The sequence below is a fragment of the Molothrus ater genome, chromosome 15 (genome assembly GCF_012460135.2).
Source record: "Molothrus ater isolate BHLD 08-10-18 breed brown headed cowbird chromosome 15, BPBGC_Mater_1.1, whole genome shotgun sequence".
Taxonomy (NCBI): domain Eukaryota; kingdom Metazoa; phylum Chordata; class Aves; order Passeriformes; family Icteridae; genus Molothrus; species Molothrus ater.
Window position 1 is genome coordinate 15,112,148 of NC_050492.2, and position 19,820 is coordinate 15,131,967.

Sequence of the window (19,820 nt, forward strand, 5' to 3'; positions counted from 1 at the left end):
GTCATGCTGCAGAGTTTAGAGGAAGAGACTTAACTGTACCTGGAAAGGACAATAATTGCTTTTGCTCCTCTGCTGTTGGCTATTCAGTGTTACACGTTTTGAAAGTCTAGCAGATTTTTTTTCTCGTGTAAAGAAAAAGAAAATGTTAAGGCATCTCTGGCAGGTTGGTGGGATTTAGGGAGACTTGAGAGGAAAATTATGCAAGACAGTGACCTGCTGCAGTGCATCCTGTCACGAGGCTTCCCTCAGGACATGATGCTTCCTGATCTGCCTCTCTGACCCACTGGTGGGGACTTTGTGGTGGGTGATGGTGAGTCCAACACCTGACTGCTAATGCCGGGGAAATGAGAGAGGAAACTGGGCAGGAATGAGAATAGCAGCTGACTTCTTAGAAAGAGGTTTAGGCATTGTCTGAATAGTTTCTTGAAAGCCACCTTTTCACTCGGCTGGGGTGTTGGAGGTTGACAAAGAGTTGATTTAAATGCAGACTTGCCTAAGGGCAGGGGCTGCGGGTGTCGTTCAGGTGGATCAATGTGAATGGCTCTGGCAAAGCTCCAGTGAGGTTTTACTGCTCTGTCCAGTGCCTGTGCTCAGGTTACAGTTGTCAGTAAGATACACATCTATTGTGTGTGTATGCACAGCATCGGAGATAATCAGCTGGGATATACATGTACCCCTCAAAGCCCAGGCTGGAAATCTGTAAAAAAAATTGAGGCCAAAGTCACATTTACAAGAGCTCAAGCCTCGAAACAGACTGAAAAAAGAAAAGGTTTGCATCTGAAAGTGCATCTGCATTTTAAAAGCATCAGCTGAGGCAGCACCTCTGGTCCTGTGCTCACAGATCCAGCTGGAGACACAGAGGGTGCAGCAAGGCAGTGGCAGAGAGAGGGGCTGCAGCCCCTTGCCCCGTGCTGTTCACATTCCCTGTTCCTCAACTCCTGCTCAGCAATAAGTTATTGTGTGGCTTTTGATGAGTGAGTGAGAAGAATTTCAATAATGTAGTCCGTAACATCAATACGTGCCTTTTCTCATGTGACAGGGTTTATTCTTTTGTGTTTTCTTTAACCACATGAAGAAGAGCCATAAAACTCAATGAGAAACGGAATATACCTTTTATTAGAGAGGTCTGTTGTGTTTTAGTTGCTGGGATGTTGAACTGGGTATGGCAAGAGACATGCCTGGAGCAGGGTGGTTAGCAGGATGGAGAAGTGAAGCAGAAAGGTGTGTGTTTGTGCTCTAACAACTTTAGTGAGGAGCATTACTGGGGTGCTTCTTGGAGCTCTTAAAATGCTGAACCCACCTGGGACATGTTGGTGGGTGCTGCTAAACAGGCAGGATACCCCACAACTGGGTACAGGTACTCTTGTATCCTGTGAAAACCTATTGTATCTCATCTTGGCTCAATTATTCACAACACCAAAGCTCCTGGATCCTCTCCTTGGCACAGGTCCTGCACATGTAGCCAGAGAGGCTTCATGCTTCACAAACAGCGCAGGATCTGCTCTCAGCACCTGGGCAGTGACACAGAAATGGCATTAAACACTTTAGGGTTTGTGTATTGAAAGATTTCAGTGTTCTTGTGGCTGCTGCACAGCCCTGAGAAGCTGAGTGGATTTGGGTGGCTGTGTCTGCAGAGTTGATACTTGTGAGCAGCTTTTGGAGACGGGCAAGGTCAGTGTTGTGTCTGTGTCCTAGAGGGGGTGCCTGCTGTTATACTCCTTTCTGCTCTGTAGTTGTGGAGCAAAGCAACACCAGATCTGCTCATATAAGCTAAACACCAGAATATAAATTTTTTTGTGATTGTGCCTGTCTTTAGTTTCAAATATTTCCTGGTGAAGCTTTTTCCTGAGCACATATGAGAAGCAGGAAAGTTACTAACTTGTACATACCAACCTTTTTTTTTTTCCCAGTTGATAAACACTTGCTGTTTTTATCACGTTTTAGTCAGGAAAATGTCACTGTCTCTTACTGCTACTTTTTGGGTATGTTGCAACCTTTGAAATTAACAAACTGGTGCTGGTGAAATAATGGGGTCTAGTAGTGACTCCAAATATTTACCTGTTCAAATGTGTGAAGTTTGAGTGCAGTCATTTACCAGAGGTCACGATACTTACTAAAAAAATAACAAAAACCTTCTCAAATCCTCTTATTGTTTTGTTCTTGCAGAAGAATGGGGAGAACCATTGTGTTCTTTGAAGGTGTAGGAGCCACTAAGTAAAATCAGGATTTGCTTTTTAATGTAAATGTCTCTGCTGTCCCGTGTAATCTGCACACAGGGGGGGAGGCAAATCTCTTCAAAAGCATCTGGAGCTTTAGTGATTTCTTGTGTTCTGGTTTTTCCCCAAAGATCCGAGCCAAGAAGAAGCCTCCAGTGAAGTATGAAGTTGGGGATCTTGTTTGGGCCAAGTTCAACAGACGCCCATGGTGGCCATGCACAATTTGTCATGACCCAGTGCTGGACTGTCACTCAAAAATGAAAGGTACTGTATCTACTCAGGCCACAAAGTGGTGGTGTTGTGTATGGCAGGATGCTGCAGTTTTTAATTAATTTTAAAAGCATTTCTGGCCTTTGAAAGGTGTGAAGAAATAGACTCTGCTGTGGAAAACAAGACCTGGATCCATAAAGTAGAGCTAAATGAGGGAGGTGGCAGGAAGAAGAAGGGGCTGGGGGTGATGAAGTGGCACAGATAGCTGTTGGACATTTAGGCTTTTCTTCCCAGACTGGAGGAAGGACAGATAGCTGGGCTAAGCTCAGGGCAGTGCAGAAGAAAGAGCAGCCTCTCAAAAAAGTTATGCAGAGAAAAGGGAGATGGATTAGAGAGGTGGAACAGGTGAGGACGCAGAGCTGGGAAGATTGGAGTGTGTGAGGACACAGAGAGTTGTTCTTGGAGAATGGGAGGTTGGAGAGGCTGAGAAGTGGAGTGTGGGGTCGTGCAGTGTAGCTGCTTAGTACCTGAGGGTGTGATGGGAGCATGTGCATGGAAGTGAAATTTTTGGGTCTTGTTTGGCACAAAAGAGTAGGGGGCTGTTGATATGGAAATTCTGGAAAAACCAAGAGATGGAGCCACGTATGTGACTGTTTAGGGTGTAGTGTGAGTGATCTGAGTGTGAGGAGGAGAGATGGGCAAATATAACAGAGCTGTGGGTGCTTGACCACAGGAGAGAGCCAGGAAGGGAGAAAGAGAGTCTTAAAAGATCAAGACAGAGATAGGTGAGTGATGGAGAGAACAGAAGGAAAATGAGGAATTGTTTGCTTTTACTATCACACCAGATGCCATGGGGAGACTGCCACAAACAGAAAGGCTTATTTGTTCCTGGTTTCCCCTTCTGATTCTTTCTGTTCTCTGGGCAACTAGAAACCCCTTGAACTGGTGTCCTCTGCCACTGACAGCTCTAGACTGGTGAGATTGCCACTCACTACTGGTTTTGTCTCCAGGTTTTGTGGCCCTTGCCAGCCTAAGCACAAGTGCTGTGCATGAGTGGAGTTCTTTTTGGGTGGCCATCAGCTCAGAACCACTGCTGTTTCTCTAGACGTGAAGTAGCTTTTCCTATGTGGTGCTCACATAATCCCCAAGCCTGGTTGCTGAGGTCTTCTTTCTTCGCCTCCCCCTTCATCCTTTGGGGAGACATTTATCCTGATTCTAGGGAATAGGGAATGTGCTATTTTAAATAGTCTGTTTCCAGCTCTCAAAATCCTGTCAGAGATGTTTCCAGAAGATATGCTGATATATATTGTCTCCCAACGTCTTCCTCGTGAAGTTTTGGGCAGGATTTAATGTATATAGCTGTCCAGTATTCTCCTCTCAGCCTGTGCATGAGGATTGATAATGAAGGAATTCTGCTGGGAGGAAAAGCTCTGTCAGCAAGTTCCAGGAAGGCCTGATCTCCAGCCACACGATGGACTCACTCTCCCACCATTGTTTTATCTGCGTTCAAACCAGTGGAGCTCATGGGAAAAATACATTTTCCAGCTGTGGCTGTATGTAATCTGCTTGTCCTCCCTTCCCAATGCCAAGGTGGCAAAGCAGGTGGATCTGAACTTGGGCACCTTGGGGCAGGAGGAGCTGGGCTCTGTGTGCACTGTAGGAAGCTCAGTCCTACTGCCTTGGCTCTCCTGTTGCCAAGGGAACAAGCCCTTCAAAACAAGGCAGGTCGCTTCAACCTTGTCTCTTGTGCTGAAAGCTCTTCTCTTGGGATTTGAGGAATGGTGTTTAGTTAAAGGCAGTTTACCTTTTCTCAGCAAGCTCTTGGCTTGGAAGATTTTTGAAGCTGGAAGGTGTAGGCTCAGTGGCTTCAGTCCCAGAACTGTGAATGGGGTGGATGCAGCCTGTGATCTTTGCACTTGGTTTGATGTTGTTCTGGTTGTTGTTTGTCATCCTCTCAATGGTCTTGGTTAGAATCTCAATTTTAACATCACTTAAGGCCAGGCTGCTACATTGTGCTGGCACCCTGGAAGAGGCAGCACAAACCAAATGGGCTGGAAGTGTAATCTCCCTGTTCAGGGGGTGAAGATGTTTTCACAGGAGAAGGTTAATGCATTGCAGCAAACTGCAGGGAGAAGTTTATATCCCAAAAGTGTTGTTTGCTCTGTTCCAATGCTTGTGACCTGTCCTTTTCCATCCAGTACTGATTCAGTTCCTACTTTTACCATGTGTGTTCAACTTTCTTGCATAGAAAGTACCTTTAAAGCATCTTTGAATGTGCTCCTATGATTGAATTTCTTCTCTTTCTCTGCACGTCTTGTGCCTGAAGTATGGAGAAACTTACTGCAACTAATTTTGTGTCATGTTGCACCTAATCTTTTCAGTGTGTGTGCATGTGTTTGCTTAAATGCTGCTGTTCGTGTTTTATGTCCTAAATAAGACTTTGTTGGTATTAAAACATCGAAGAGGATGGGATGTATTGTGATGGGGGAGGCTCAACCTGTGTGAGTAAATCCTGTCCAGAAGGATGTCAGTTCTGGGTGTTCCCAGCACTGCTCTGTTTTCCCAACGGTCAAGTGCTCTGGACTGTTTAATCATTAATCAGGGAGTAGCAGAAAAAAATGTTCTGCCTGGTGTGTTATGTCTCTCAAGGAAAAAATATTTAGATATTTTTACCTTCTTTTTTTTGCAAGCAGTCTTTGCTGCAGGAAGATGACCAATCATAGGCGTGTTAATCAATTGTTTGTAAAAACAAAAAAAAAAGCCCAAACAATTTTAAAATAGAACAGTAATGTAGAATATAAATATAGACAGTAGCAAACAAAGGGGTCTGCCTTAGTTGTGAGTAGAAATCCCCAGAACTGGCATTTATGTGGGAATGTTGTTAAGCTAAATGTAATTGAAAATAACCTCTCAAATAGTTACTGTTTTCTGTGTCTCTTTTTGTGTCTTTATTCTGTTACATACAAGGGGTAATTCTGTTAAATTTCTTGAAATAGTTTCCGGTGGGAGACCATACCGAGAGTATTATGTGGATACCTTAGGAGAAACTTCAGAGAAAACCTGGGTTCCTGGGAAAGCTGTTGTCCTCTTTGAAGGGAGACATCAGTTTGAAGAGCTGCCTGTTCTCCGGAAAAGAGGAAAGCAAAAGGAAAAAGGATACAAACACAAGGTGAAAGAGCTGTTTTGTGTAATATGTTTTTATTTCTTTGAATCTGCACAGTACAAAATATTCCTTTATGCCTGAATTTGTACTTTGACAGCTTCTGTGAGACTGCCTGCAGCAAGTCAGCCAGGGAAGGGATTCTTTGTATAGTTTATAAACTGCCAGGAGTTTCCAGGCTCTCTTCTATGCTGGGGTGTGGCCTGCTGCTTCTATTGCCCTGGACAGCTCTGGAAGGCAGAGGAATCTGGGCTCTGTTGGTGTGGGATCTGTTTAGCAGTACAGCCCTCTCCTGCTGTGGATTGCAGCACTGCTAAAAAACTTCTGTGCTCTCTGGCAGCCTCCTTTGGCTGATCTGAAACAGAGGTGGAGTTGCATGCTTCACTAGATCACTGGCTGAGATAAAGCAGTGGGGTTTTTAGCACTGCTTCAGTAATTCTCTTTATAGAAACCTGTTAGGACTTATAATTTGACTTGGAAAATGCTTTGTCAGTGAGCCTGTGGGAATGAGTTTTGTGGCTCATCGCACCATCTCCGTTTCCAAACATAACAGCCCTGAGCAGTTGTAGCCAGTTAATGTAATGTGACACAGGGGTCTGGTCTATGTCTTTAGGAAGGTGACTGCAGAAATTAACTCGTTAGAATAGCTGAAGTGAAGAACTACAGAGGCTACTGTGTTACTGTGAGAGAGCAAATAGTTATACGAGGCAATGGTATCTGGTTTTTCTTTTTCTCCTACTCTAAAGCTTTATAACCTATGTTAGTGCAGAATCGTCAGATTGAATGTGCTCTTCCAGATGTGAGTCCCTGGGGGCAGTGGCCTTATTTGGTTTTTCTTTTCCAAGGGTGTGTTCAGTATCTTCTTTAAGGACTTCTCTCCTTGTGCTCTCAACAACTAGTGACATGCTCCCAAGTAACTTCTCTGGTCCTAGAAGTGCTGCGTGGCTGAAATCTCATTCTATATGTAAATGGAGTGCCAGCATGCCTGCAGTAGAGGGAATCAAATGTTTGTTACTCACATAAATGTCCAGGTTTGCACCCCTGGAAGCCAACAAAATTGATGCAAAGCTGAGAGTATTTGGCTGGATTGCTATCAGGCTTTGTGAAATTTCTTGAATCTGCTGAGATGAGACTTTGTTGGTTTGGGTTTTTCTTTAGGAAAAAAGTGTCAGCAATGTGAGTGTTCCTCCTGCCTTGGAATTGGTTTTGATTTTAGGAGCAGTTGTGAAGCTCTTGGTTTGCTGTTGTGCAGCCAAAAACTACACATGCAGATAAGAAACAAGCTTCTTGTTGATTTTGAGTATTAGCAGAGGTTCCTGTTAAGTATGCAGAGAGCTTTCTGGTTTTTCTACAGATACAGAGTTAAACTGGGATACTTCTCAGGAATGAACATTGTGAACTTGATAGAGCACATCTTAGATGTGTGTGGAGCTCATGTTAGTCCCGAGGTGAGTTGATGGAGAGGGCAGATCGTGCTCTGAATTCAGGGGATGCAGGAAGAATCAACAATGAGGACAGCAAACAGGTCTGCTCAGATATTTTGAGGAAAACAGTGCTGCATTTGCCTTGTGAGGCTTGCTGGCTGTAGCTTTGCATTTCTGTGCCAGGGATCCATACCATATGCATTGCCCTTTACAGGCTGTTGTGTTCAGGGTGTGTTGGCATGCCAAGACATCTGATTCTTAGGAGACCTTTACTTTCCAGGGACCTTTTTACTGTTCTGGGAATGCACAGGGCTCAGCTGGAATGCAGGGTGCTTACCCAGGAGCAGTACTTCCTGTGTCTGCCAGACACAGTCTCAGGGAATTGTCTTAAAGATGCAAAATGCAGGAATGTCTCTGTGTTCTGTGCCTTGTGCTCCTCACTTTTATTTCTTTGGGTACCTACTCAAATTTTGTCTTTTTTTTTTCTCCAACTTTTAAGGTTCCTCAGAGATTTAGGGCTAAATGGGAAGTCAGTGTTGGACAGGCAGAAGACATTCTTCTCGGGGGTCCAGAGGATCAGAAGTGCAGCCAGAACTCCAGCGAGCCAGACAGCGAGAAGGACGTGCAGCTGGAATACTACAGCAATGGCCCTGGAGCAGAAAGGGACACACAACTGAATGGCTGCTTAAAATCCTTGGCTTTTGACTCCAGACACGTGGCCAGTGAAAAAGGAAAATTGCACATCAAGCCACAGGTGAAAACAACCTCTGAAAGCAGAAAAAGGACTAGAGTAAAAAAGAGTGGCACCAGAGGGGAAGCACCGAGGGAAGAAATCAAAGACAAAACACCAGAGAGCGTAGTTAGAAACGTGATTGTTGGGGACCTACCAGAGAAACACGCGTCTCACGAGCTTCGCCGGATTGCCAACAGCCTGACAGCAGCCAGTAGCACCAGGGAAAACCATTTGCTGTCCTCCTTTGGAGAAAGACGTTTTGAAAAGACACCTCTAAAACCAGACTATGAGAATCGTAAAAGTGACGCTCTGAAAAGCACCCTCCAAGGAGATTTGTTTTCCAGCTCATCTTTTGAGAGAGAGAAGAGCTCCCTGGGCATTTTGTGCAGTTCCAAGTTACAAATACACTATTCTGCATCTGATGGTGGTGTTGAGAAAAAACAAACTGAATCAGATTCATCCTCTTCCCTCTCTGATGGTGGGAACAGTGATGTAGATACCATGGACCAAAGTTCAGAGAGAGCCTCTAGTGCTCTTGAAGTTAGTGATTCTTCAGATAAAGTGGAGAAGGACTTTGCTATGACATCAAGTGGAAACATTAAACTTTCTATGTATCTTTCTCAGAAGAGCAGCAGAAGGGCCCGGAAGAAGTCGCACAGAGATCGCAAAGCTCTGGGAGGTTCAGTAACCAACAGACTTGATGCTGAATTTGTGGATGGGGAGCTTGAAGTAGGTTTGTCTGATGCTGAGATGCCATTGACACCTCTCGGGTGCTCTTCAGATGTGAGAAATTACAATCTTTCCCTAGCAAACAAGCACACTACCCCCCAAAGTGTTTCCAAGGATGGCTCCTGGCCTGCTGTTACAAATCAAGCAATCTTGAAACCGAAAAGCGTGAAATTACCCGGAAGCAGAAGTATAAAATGTAAACATAAAGAAAAGGTTGCTGGGTTGGAGCCTTCTCTTGCAGAAGAGGAGGGTGGTGTGAATCACTGTTCTTCAGATACCAAAGGTTTCTCTGGCCTTTCAAGAGATTCTCTTCAGAGAAGTGGAAAAGTTGATGGTCAGAAACTGTTAAACAACATGCATGAGAAACCCAGGGATTCTGCTGAAATCGAAACAGCCGTGGTGAAGCACGTTCTGTCGGAGCTGAAGGAACTGTCCTATCGGTCCATGAATGATGATGCCAGTGACTCTGGCACTCCAAAGGCCACAGTACCTTTGCTTTTCTCTTCTGCTTCTGGTCGTTTGCCCATTGAACCAGATTACAAATTCAGCACCTTGTTAATGATGTTGAAGGATATGCATGACAGTAAGACAAAGGAGCAGCAACTGATGACTGGTCAAAATATAGTCCCATTTCGAAATACCAGTACAGGTGATGGTTCTGGAAGCAATTCTGCAAGTGGTCTCAAGTCTTTGTCTATTGTAGGTCCCCCATATAAAATAGAAAAAAATGGAGATTGTGTCCAGGAAACAGTAACTCCAAACTCTGCTATAAGCAACTCCTCATTTTCACGTGGTCCTCCAACCAAGTTGACAGGGATTGGTACTGGTAAAAGGGAGCCTGCGAGTGCTGCTGTTTCTGGGACAAACGGCACAAATTGCATGTCCAAACGCAACTGTTCAAAATCTAAGCAGTCATCAAAGCTTGGAGATAAAACAGTTTCAAACAGAAAGGACTTAAAACCAGGAGGGCCAAGTAAGTTGCTAAGTCGGTTACCCAGAGATTCAGGAGAACATTCGTTCCGTGGGCACAGTTCGGTTACCAGTCCTCTAGGGAATGAGGCAGAAGATACTGAGAGGAAGGAGTGTATTGATTTAACAGAGCATTCAACTGATGAAGACTCTGCCTGTCTATCTGATGACAATTTAGGTCGTATTGGAAGGAGACCTGAAGCTGGTAGAAATAATGAGAGCTGCAATTCTGCTGAAAATGGGGAGAGTCCAGACTTGGATTCAGAGGCAAATAGTGAGAGCTCTCTTGGTGATGAGTCTAATGATACCAATCACGTAGCACCCAAAAAGCGATGGCAGCGTTTTAACCAAAGCAGTGCTAGATCTAATAAGCACACCAGTAGATCTAGGGAACAAGGAAACTTGGAGAGTGCCTTTGGCCTGAATTCTCGTGGCTTTTCACTGAAGGGAAATGAGTGCTTGGGACGTAGGCATTCCCCTCATTCAAAGGTGCTTGAGGGAGACTTGGCAGTTCAGGACTTTGAGAATCGTTTAGACTTAGTTGATAAACGTTTGAATGTATGTGGTAAGCCAAACACCAGTGTGATGGACTCAGAAACAGAGCTTGGCAACTTTGCTCCCCAGTCTGAATTCTCTGCACAAGGTAAGGGAGCTGGACTTGCGCCAGAGTATTTGTATACATTTTACACTTTTTCATTTAAAGGATAAGTTACAGAACTTGTGGCTGTCTGACAATGTGAAGATATCTACGTCTGAGCAGAAGAAAGTGTGGGACTTTGGTTTGAGTTCTGTGTAAGCATGGAGGACAAAGGAGGCAGAGTAATTATGAGCTTGTATTCAGGTTATTGGTCAGAAAGTTTTGCACACATTAAAAATCTTTAGTTCTTCCGCAGTGAAAGGTAAAATAAGAATCCTTCTGACCCTGGGATTTTTTTTTTAACTTACACCTTCATAATGTGTTCCTTAGAGCCACAAGTTTGATGTTAGTGGGGTAGGTCAGTGCCAGAAAGTTCCAGAAAACTGAGTCTCAATGGCTGCTCTGTTTTTTATCTTTCATAGTGCTGTTTGACATAGTTTGTCTTTGGTTTGTTCTGTAGGAATTCCTTAAGACGGTGTGTTGGGAGGTTTTTGGTTTTTAGTGTGGAATTTTATTAGCTGCTTATAATGACTTGTGGAGCCCCACAAATTTCCTAATTTACAGTTCTGGTGTGGCTGCCTGATGGGTGAAAGAGAGAACAGAAGAGAGGGAGGCTGAGCTGGAGGTGGGTCTGGAATATGGCAGACAGAAATAAGGAAGCAGCATTGGAAAGGAAATGATCTAAGAAGGAGGAGGCTTCTGAGGAGCAGAAGGCAAAAGAGCCCTTCCTCTCCTACAGAGGTGGGGACATTTGGTTAAAGCCAGTGGAAGAAATAAAAGGGTGTGTGGAAGAATAGGGCCAACAGAACCATATTCAACATGTATCATCCTCTGCCTTCTGCAGGGAATCTGGGGAAACACACCTTAATAAAACCAATAAAATTAGGTTTTTGCATAGGTTTCACCACACTAAATTGCTCTAATCTAATTGTGATACCATAAAATAATACAACTCATCATAATGTTGAGCTTGTGTGCATTCTGTCACTTATGTGTTCTCTCAGTGCAGATTTTGATGTGTGTATTTTGCTTTTTGTGGTTGCTGGAGGCAGCCTGCACTTCTGTTTCAATTGTGGCAGAGGCAGCTCCTAGCTTGGTGGTTGTGGGACCTGCCCAAGGCAAGTTGCAGCAGGCACAGAAAACAAGCCTATAGGGTGTAACACCTGGGGTAAAAATTCTGGTTTTAAGTCATTCCCAGCTTAATCATTCACTGACTCTGGCTGGATCTGTGTGTTTTTGAGGACTGAAGTCTTATAGAGCAGGTGAGAGGATGCACATTCTGAGGGTTCTTCCTTCACACCGAGATCCTGGCAGGTTCTTACAGCTTCGTGGTGGTTTGGCTGTTGAAGCATCCCTGCAGTGTTGCCGTGTGAGGTGAAGATGAAGGTGTGCAGAGTGAGCTGGGGAAGAGGAGGTGCTGAGAGGCTGTAAAGTTGGGAGGGCAGTGGCAGAGGAAGGCAGTGGACTCTGGGTGAGGTGGCAGTGTGAGGAGTGTACAGGGTGTTGGTGCTGCACAAGGGATGCAGCTGCAGCAGTCAGGGCCTGGCTTTGCTGACAAAAGTGCCAGATCAACAACTGCAGCATAAACTAACTCCCCTGCCCTAAACAGCATGTGAGCTCTGTGCACACCCACCCCCTTTGTACAGATGTGCTGTGGGGAGGCACCAGTGCCACTGGCAGGGCTGCTGTAACATCCCCAGTGCTGATGGGACTGAGTAAACCTTTAATGCTGTGTTGAGACCATTCCTTATGTTGGACAAAGCCTAGAAGCCCAGATGCTGGAAACTGGACTGACTGCAGTCCTTTGACATGTGAGCAGTCCTTGCCCACAGCAGGCAGCTTCAGTGTAAGAGATCAGAACAGATTGTAGTCACAACTGTCCAATTTTTACTAAGCTCAAACTGCATAAAGTCTTCATCATAGTTAAATGGCAGCATTGGGCATAATTTTGCCACAAACCTTGTACAGTGGTTTAGAGCAAAAAGGCAGACGTGAAGATTGCTGGATTTGGCTGATGTAAACCGATTTTATAAATAATAGTTTCATCAGGTCTGTGATTTGCCACTGTCAATCTACATTTGGGATTCTTGTATGGGATTCCTTTTGGGAACAAAAGCAGTTAAATCAGCCCTTCTGGCACAGTGCTGTGTACTCTGCTGCACGGCTTTGAGGCTCTAAATAGTTGCCTGGTGAGGATACTCATCCCATAACTGCTTATGTGCTGAAATGTGTGTTTCACTCAGACACCTGTGCAGAGTGTTAATAGAGGCTGAAAATAGCTGTGTTTGAGAAAGTTGTTTCTTTCTTCTCTTTTGGCCAAGTTTGACATTTTCATGCTTGTTTAACCACAAAGCCACAATAAAATGTAGCAATCTTGTCCAACATCCCTGTTCTGAAGCGTTGCATTGAAATGCTTTGTTATAAAATGCTTCCGTTTTAAAGAAGAAAAAGCCACCTCCTACAAATGAAATGAAGCAAAGAGAATATTTATTGTTTGTTCCAAAACTTCCAGGAGACTGCAGGTAGTTTCCTGACTAGGGGAAATCTTTAGGCAGTATTATATAATGATTTTGAATGCTAAAAAGGAGGAAAGTCAGATATATTCAGAAGTATTCTGAGAAGTGAGAAAAAGACATAAATGTGCATCACCCTGCTTTTGCAGCTTGCTGAGAAGAACTGTTCTAGTGTCAGGGTTGAGTGTTTTGGAGCTTGCCTTGCATTGGTGTGTCGAGGTGGTGTGGTTAGGGTTGTGGTGAGGAAACACTTTTTACCTTGCAATGCCACCACACTGTGTAGAGACAAGAAGTGCTGCAGTCACTGGCTCCCTGATCTCATTGTGGAACAAACAAAGCAATAAATGGGCTCACAGTAGCAGATGGGGAATTTGTAGTATATAAAAAAAATGCCAGGGAGGAGGGGAAGGGAAGGAATTAAGCTTATGTGTTCTAGTGAAACTAGTGACTGAACTCTGTTATGGGAAAACAGTGTTTTCCTGTGCCCCTGCACTAAAACCAAAAGAGTTTGAGTAAACAGCAAAAGAGTAATGAGTTGCTAATGATCTTTGGTTCTGGTAGAAGTACTGCAGGCAAGTTAGATGTAGCTTGTAGGGACATGTTGGGTGAAATTTCAGGAGCCTCTCAGTCTGATGTGTTTTGATTTCTTACCTGAACTGCTTGAAGTCCTTAAAAATCGCCCCGCTAAGTTGGGATTTTGAAAAATAGGAGATTGAAAAATTTTTGGGCTGTCTCAAAGAGAGAATTATCAGCTCTTCCCACATGGAACCTCTGGAAGAGAAGGCAGGAACAGCTATTATCCACAGATGTCTTGTGATCATCTCAGAAACACAGTCTTGAAGCTGCTTTCCTTTTTCTTAGCACATTCAGAGAGGAAACGCCTTAGAAAGCCGAGTAAACGGCTTCTGGAATATGCAGAAGAATATGATCACTTGTTTGCACCCAAGAAAAAATCAAAGAAGGGCCAGGAACAATCACAAAAGGTGGGTGAAGGCCAATGTGCTCTTTGTGGTTATTCTCCAGGGCTCTGGTCTGTGTGTGGTTATGTTCTTTGTGGTTGAGTGTTCTTGCTGTGTGCAGTGCCATGCAGAGTGAATGTTTTCACCAACATATTTCACCATGACAGGTGAATTCTGTGGCGAGGTCTGAATGTGAAGGAGGCGTTCCTGCACAATGCAGTCCTGACAGAGAGACCCAGCGGGGGCCAAGTTCTTTGGTTTCAACTCCATCTTCAACCAAAGAGTCCCCTCCTGTTCTTGAAGCAGAGTGTTCCTTCTCAGAACTAGGATCCCACTCCACTGATCCCCCTAGTCAAGCTCAAGGAGGATCTTCAGATTTTCCAGAGGTGGTGGTTCTGTCTTCCTCAGATGTTTCTGAAGTTTCTGCTTCTCCAGATGCAGAAGAGGGATTCCTGAAATCAGGTAAGTGGCAGGTGGTGTGATGCTGCTTTTGTAAGTGAAAGTAACTCAAGTTCAGTGAAAAATCATTCTTGGGGCAGCATGAAAAGATCAGTGGCTGTTGCCACTGTTTGTTCTTGCCTTCTTCACTCACTGACTGTTACTGTGTTGAGAAGGGAGAGAGGGCAGGTGCAAGGGTGTCCAGTGACCTGGTACTGTTGGCTTTCTATATAGACTATGGTGGTCCTCCTTAAATCTTTGCACAGAATGCTTCTTTTGTCCATATAAAAGAGGCCACAACTCCTTCTCTGAGTCCTTGCTGTCTGTGCTTCCAAACAGTGACATTCCTTCAGCTTGACAGTTTCTTGTTGCTGTAAGCCCCTTTGGATGGACATTGCTGTGCTGAGGGTGGTGCACAAAGTCTGAGCTTCATTGCTCATGGAGTGATCTTCTGCTCTCCTAGGGAGCTCAGGGAGCTGTAGCACAAAATTCCATCTGGAAGAACTTCCTACTTAATTGGTTCTAAGCATCTGTAGAAATTTTTGGGGACTTGTGTGAGCAGCAAGCCAGGTTCTTGGTCTTCAGTAAGGCACGGTGTGGAAGGAGTGTGGTCTGAGGGGCCTTTTCCCTTTCCAGCAGTGTCAGTCTCAGAGTCTCCTTTCAGTGTGTTTATTCTCTGATAGCATCTAAAGACGTGTCCAGAGTTAAAGCCCTCGTGTTCTGGTTGTGCTAGCTTGGAGGAAACACTGTTCCTAAAGGGCTTGTAGTCAAAAAAAATAAACCAAGCAGGCAGATTTTTAGTCAGTGGGAGGTCAGTTATCCTGTCATGTGTAAGGGAAGAGGGATTGCCTCTGGAGACTTGTGGGTGTCACAAGGAAGGGAAGTTGGGGAGGATTAAAGGAAGGAAAAAACTGAGGATGTAAACCCAAGATTGGAGATGCAGGAGAACACAACAGGCTGCAGCAGTGGGAGCATACATCCAGTCTGCAGAGGTTGTGTAGCTCTTTTGAGTCATTTCCCTCACCTTTTGCTGAAGCACACAGAGTGGGCAGAAGCTTGTCTTGAGGGTTAGGAGTGTGATGGATGAACTGTGCCTGCAGAGGTGTCAAAGGGCACAGCTGAGACTGTGGAAGCCAGAGGATGAATGGGGTGGGATGGGTAGCAGGCTGTGTCTGCAGAGTGTCTGCACTCAGCATCAGCATTTCCTGATTCTAAGTTTATACTGTTGCCAAAATTAATGAAGGAACCCAGGTCTAGCAACTTGCTACCTCCTGAGGGCCAGGATAAAGCTTGAGTCGGAAATAATTTTGTTGGGATATCTTTTGTCAAGTAGTTTTAACCAGGATTGTGATCTTCAGCCTGTTTACTGCAGCAGCATGAATGCTGGTGTGAGGGGTGTGGGAGTGTAGGCAGGGCTGTGTCAGTGGCAGGACTGGCTTATGCAGATCAAAGTGTTTGGGAAATTATGATGTGAATTGTGCTGCCAGCATGTGTTACCTGCTGGCAGTGAGTTCACAGCCTCTCTTCTGTGGGTGGATTTTTATATTACATATTGAGGTGAGCCTGAAGGTCATGACAGACTGAGGTCTGTTTTTATTGAAGTTGTACAGAAGCAGGTAATTGGCATCTCTGCCCTAGGAGCTTATGATCTCAAAGACAGGGTGAAGCAGATTATTTTGAACTGTTGGCTGATATTTACTTAATGGTATTAATCTGATGGAAGACAAGAAAACCCCTGTTTATCTGATGTGAAGGGTTTCATTGCAGGAAACTTCGAAAGCAAGCGTCAAAGAAAGCCCACTAAAAAGCTCTTGGAATCCAATGACTTGGACACTGCCTTTATGCCAAAGAAGGAGGAATGGACTCCCCAAAAGAAGGTACTTCCCTTCCAGCTCTTTTGAAAACTGGATAGAAAGCAGGCCCAGACAGCAGATCCTGCTAAACAGGACACAATGCAATGGGATGTGGTTTTTTGTTGGCTGCAGCCCAGGAGCAAAGGTCCACCCTTCCCAAAGGTGCTGGTTGCTGTGTTATGATGAAATAACCCACTGTCCCCCACCCCTCTCCACTTGTAATGGGGATTGGGTAGTTTTGGTTTAAAACCTTCTTTTCAAAATTGATTTATATGAAAAAGGAGCCATCTGGATGCTGGCTGGAAAGGTATGAGCAGAAATACTCTGCACAGAGGCTTTCTGTTATGTTACAGTGTAGCTTGAACATGAACCCAAGGCTTTGTCCTTTTCCATCAGATTTCCTCTGAGCAGTGTGTTCTTTGTTACCTTCCCAAATGAGCTGGTGAATGCATCTAAGTGCAGAGCTTGAAGCAGGATGGAGGCTTGAGGTGAATGACATGGAGGATACCTTTTTTGGTTCAGATTTTAAAAAGAAAATGCTGCTCTTCTCCACTGAATACTCAATATTCAGTGACATGGTTTGGAAAAATGCAAATTGTATTTATGTCAGATCATGTGCCTGCACAGAACTTGTTGCCACTGTTCCTAAAGTTGACTAATGACACTTCTTTCCTTTTTCTTTCGCTGTGAGGCACAATCTTAGTGCAGTTATCTCCATTGCAGTAATGTAGAGGCCAGTGTATTTCGGTCTTAACATCTGTAAAAGTGTAAACTCAGAAGAGAATGTCTTTTCCCAGCACCTTACAGAGTATTAGCATCCTTTTTAGGAGAGGACAGGAAGAAGTGAATGGTGCTGATGAACACAAGACAGATCAGACTCCACATTCCTCCCTTCCCAAAGACAGACTTTTACATGCGTGATTTATCACACACACAAACCAAATATTTTCTTGTAAAACTTCTGATGAGTTCATGATCTGGATGGTAAATTAGGTGTTGCAGTCATTCCAAAAGGTTTCACAGCTGAGGAGTGTGTGCCTCTGTTTTCATCTGGTGACTTGACTCTCTCTCCTGTTTGTAGGGTACTGGCCCTTCAGAGAGTGACAGCTCTGAGCTCTACTCACCAGCCCACTTCCAGGATGTGGGAGAAGGTAGGTGAAGGCAGGGACAGCAGGGCAGACTGTTGTGATATTTGGATCAGTGCCTGTGGCACTGTGTGTGTGTGTAAGTGCTCGGTGCTCTGTGTTCAGCAGCCCAGCAAAAGTTGCTTAAACCAGTATGAGTTGGTGTTTCTGTGGTGGCTGCAGGGCAGAGGGCTGAGTGCCTGGAGGCTGGTATTGCCCCAGCCCTTAGGGCCTCAAAGAATATAGGAACCAGCCTGAAGCTCTCAGGCTGCAGAACTTGCTGGTGTCACCTGCAGCAAAAGAATTCTTTCTGCATTTTCCTTGAATGGTTTTTCTGTTGCATCCCAGCTTCTGAAAAGCTCTTGGAGAAGCAGCGAAAGCGGAAGAGGCAGCGCCACACCTCTGCTGCAGTCCATTCCAAGAAGGAGAAAAATGAGGAGGGGCTGGGGGAGACCCCACACTCTGAGGTACTGTTGGATCTTCACGCTCTCATCCCTGTAACCTGTTTGCTGCTTCCCAGAGTACTTGGCAGAGCCTGAACCAGAGGAATCTTTTGCCCTGTCATTTGAGAATTTGTCCCATTGATGCAGCTGCACGAGCTGGGGTTAGGCTGAAGAGACTGCCTTGATCTCGTAGCTATTTTATAATGATGCTTAACTCAGGCTCTGTTTTCAAGCTGCTACTGAGCTAATTCTCTGTGAGAGAGGATGTTCTGAATTCATGGAACCAGGTTTTACCTGGCATCTTGCTTTGCACCTCAGAAAATCAAACTGCTGTGAAAGGTCTTCTCTGGGGGTGGGACTCCTGTCCTTTTACAAACCAGTTTGAAGCACAGGCACTAGCCTGGACTTCAGCCCCTTCTGCTTGCACTTGAACACCAGGATGAGCCAAGAACCCCATTGGAGGGGCTGGGAGGGACTGTCTGTGACTGCTCACAAGAGCCTCTGATTGCATTCTGCCATTCAGCAGAAAGGGATAACGGGGGCAATTCCCTCTGCTACATATTAGCAGGTCAGTGTACAAATATCTGACAAGCACATTTTGCCTTTTAGGAATGAGCCAGTTATCAGCAAGTGTAGGGGAAGCAAGACTTTCCTGGGAGAGGCAGGACACCTCTGGGCCTCTCGCCATCGCCTCTCACTTCCAGTGGCCCAGGTTCAGCAGCAGGCAGGATAGTCAGTATGTATTTCAGGAGCCAATTGTAGATCAATATTGTTATATTTGTTGTTGTAACCACAGTTTACAGGAGAACACAAACCTCGCACCACTTTAAGCAGTTCCAGCCATCCTGTTGTGTTTTGGAAAGGGCATTTGTGATAAAGTTAATAAATTGGGGTAATACCCTTGGTCCATGTAAGCTTTCCTGTGCTGGTGTTCTTTTTGAAGTGTGCTCAGCTGGACTAGTGTTTTAAAACAGCCTGTACAAATACCTTTGCCAATGCTGGGCAAGGGCAGTTAACATTGTCTGCTCTACCCACTAAGAGACAGCAAATTCTCCGTGAAAAGAGAGGCAGCTCAGAGCAGCAAAGATCTAGGCCATGGCTCTGAACCCTGTACTCACTACTCACTGCAGAGGAAACCCAGTCTTAACTGCCTCTAACTGTAGACATTTGTATTGAATATCAGAAGTCAGGTATGGTGTAAACTATGCCAAAAAAAAGGTCAATGCTTGGCACCTTTGCCAGCCTTCCTTATTATGTAATTGTGTCTCTTTAGCTGCTGTGGTGGGTGTTCATCCCCTGGCTTAGGTGAGTATTGGGGTGCTGTGGGGATGCAGTTGTGCTTTCATGTGGAATTCAAACCTTGCTGCTCCCTCAGTGACTGCACTCACTGGGCAAAGAACTCCACTTTGCTAGAAAAAAATACATGGTTTGATGATACAGCCCAGTGAAGCCTTCCAAGGAAAGAGGGCAGAGGAAAGCGTGTCAGCCTGGGCTGAGCTAAGCAGCTTTCTCCGACCTTGCCCATCTGTGGAGCCAGGAGTGCAAATTTATAACATCAGGGCAGTAAGAGACTGACAGAATGGGATGGAAAATGCTGTTGAAATGGTTGTCAGGGTTGTGAGCCAAGGTCAGGCTGTGCCAAAGAACAGGTCAGGCTTTGGGGTTGTGCCAGACACAGCAGCAGAGATGGTTCTGGAAGAAGACCTGGGATGAGCCTTTCTTTCTGCAGGAGGTGTGGAGTGTTGCAGTGCTTGTGCTGGGCAGAGGAAGGAGGGGACACAGTGGCAGATCCTTGAGTGGCAATGCCTTTTTCCATGTTCACAAAGGATGGGCCTTGCTCATCCTGTCTAGCTCTGACATCCCTTCCCTGGGCAGTTCTGGGAGCAGTGTTAGAACAAGTACTCTGTAAGGTATGTTGGATTGGCAGTAGCCTGTAGTTGGGACTTTGCTTTTGATCTTTTTTTTTCTTCTCAATAAAGTCAGTTTATACCATTCATCTTTGTAATGTGTACTTCAATATAACCATCATTGCTCCACAGAAGGCACATGGCTTTAAAGTGTCCCCAAATAAACTCATACTGCTCCATTCAGGGAATAGGGGAAAAACCAACAGTTCAGGCAAAGAAAGCATCATTATCTGAGCAGAATACTAGCTCCAGGTTCTTCTAGCTTTAAACTTTAGAAGATCTATACGTCTTTTTTTGCCCAAATGTGTTCAAAAGGCATTCAGTTCAGCTTACAAGCTTTAGTAGCACCACAGCTCAGACTTTCCCATACAGAAAGTGGTGCAAAGCTCCCTCTCATGATTGTTAGCTGGACAGGCTTGCACCAAGCAGGCCTGGAGGTGTGGGAGTGATGGCTGCTGCTTCTGCCAGCACTTTGAATTCTCACAAGGTCTCTCAGGTGTACTAT

At 45.0% G+C, this 19,820-nt stretch overlaps 1 protein-coding gene across 6 annotated transcripts in view; it reads left to right on the forward strand.

The window, feature by feature from the left end:
- NSD1 (nuclear receptor binding SET domain protein 1) overlaps positions 1-19,820 on the forward strand; it is a 61,068-nt gene that overhangs the window by 14,319 nt on the left and 26,929 nt on the right. For 3 of the 6 annotated variants that reach the window (XM_036391745.1, XM_036391744.2, XM_036391746.2), the window contains exons 3-10: positions 2,348-2,480; positions 5,423-5,595; positions 7,510-10,084; positions 13,453-13,574; positions 13,718-14,012; positions 15,756-15,865; positions 16,923-16,992; positions 17,314-17,432. In XM_036391745.1, the coding sequence (XP_036247638.1) occupies positions 2,348-2,480; positions 5,423-5,595; positions 7,510-10,084; positions 13,453-13,574; positions 13,718-14,012; positions 15,756-15,865; positions 16,923-16,992; positions 17,314-17,432 (3,597 nt within the window). The remainder of the gene's footprint in view (positions 1-2,347; positions 2,481-5,422; positions 5,596-7,509; positions 10,085-13,452; positions 13,575-13,717; positions 14,013-15,755; positions 15,866-16,922; positions 16,993-17,313; positions 17,433-19,820) is intronic. The other 3 variants (XM_036391747.2, XM_036391748.2, XM_054516460.1) reach the window with 3 other exon arrangements.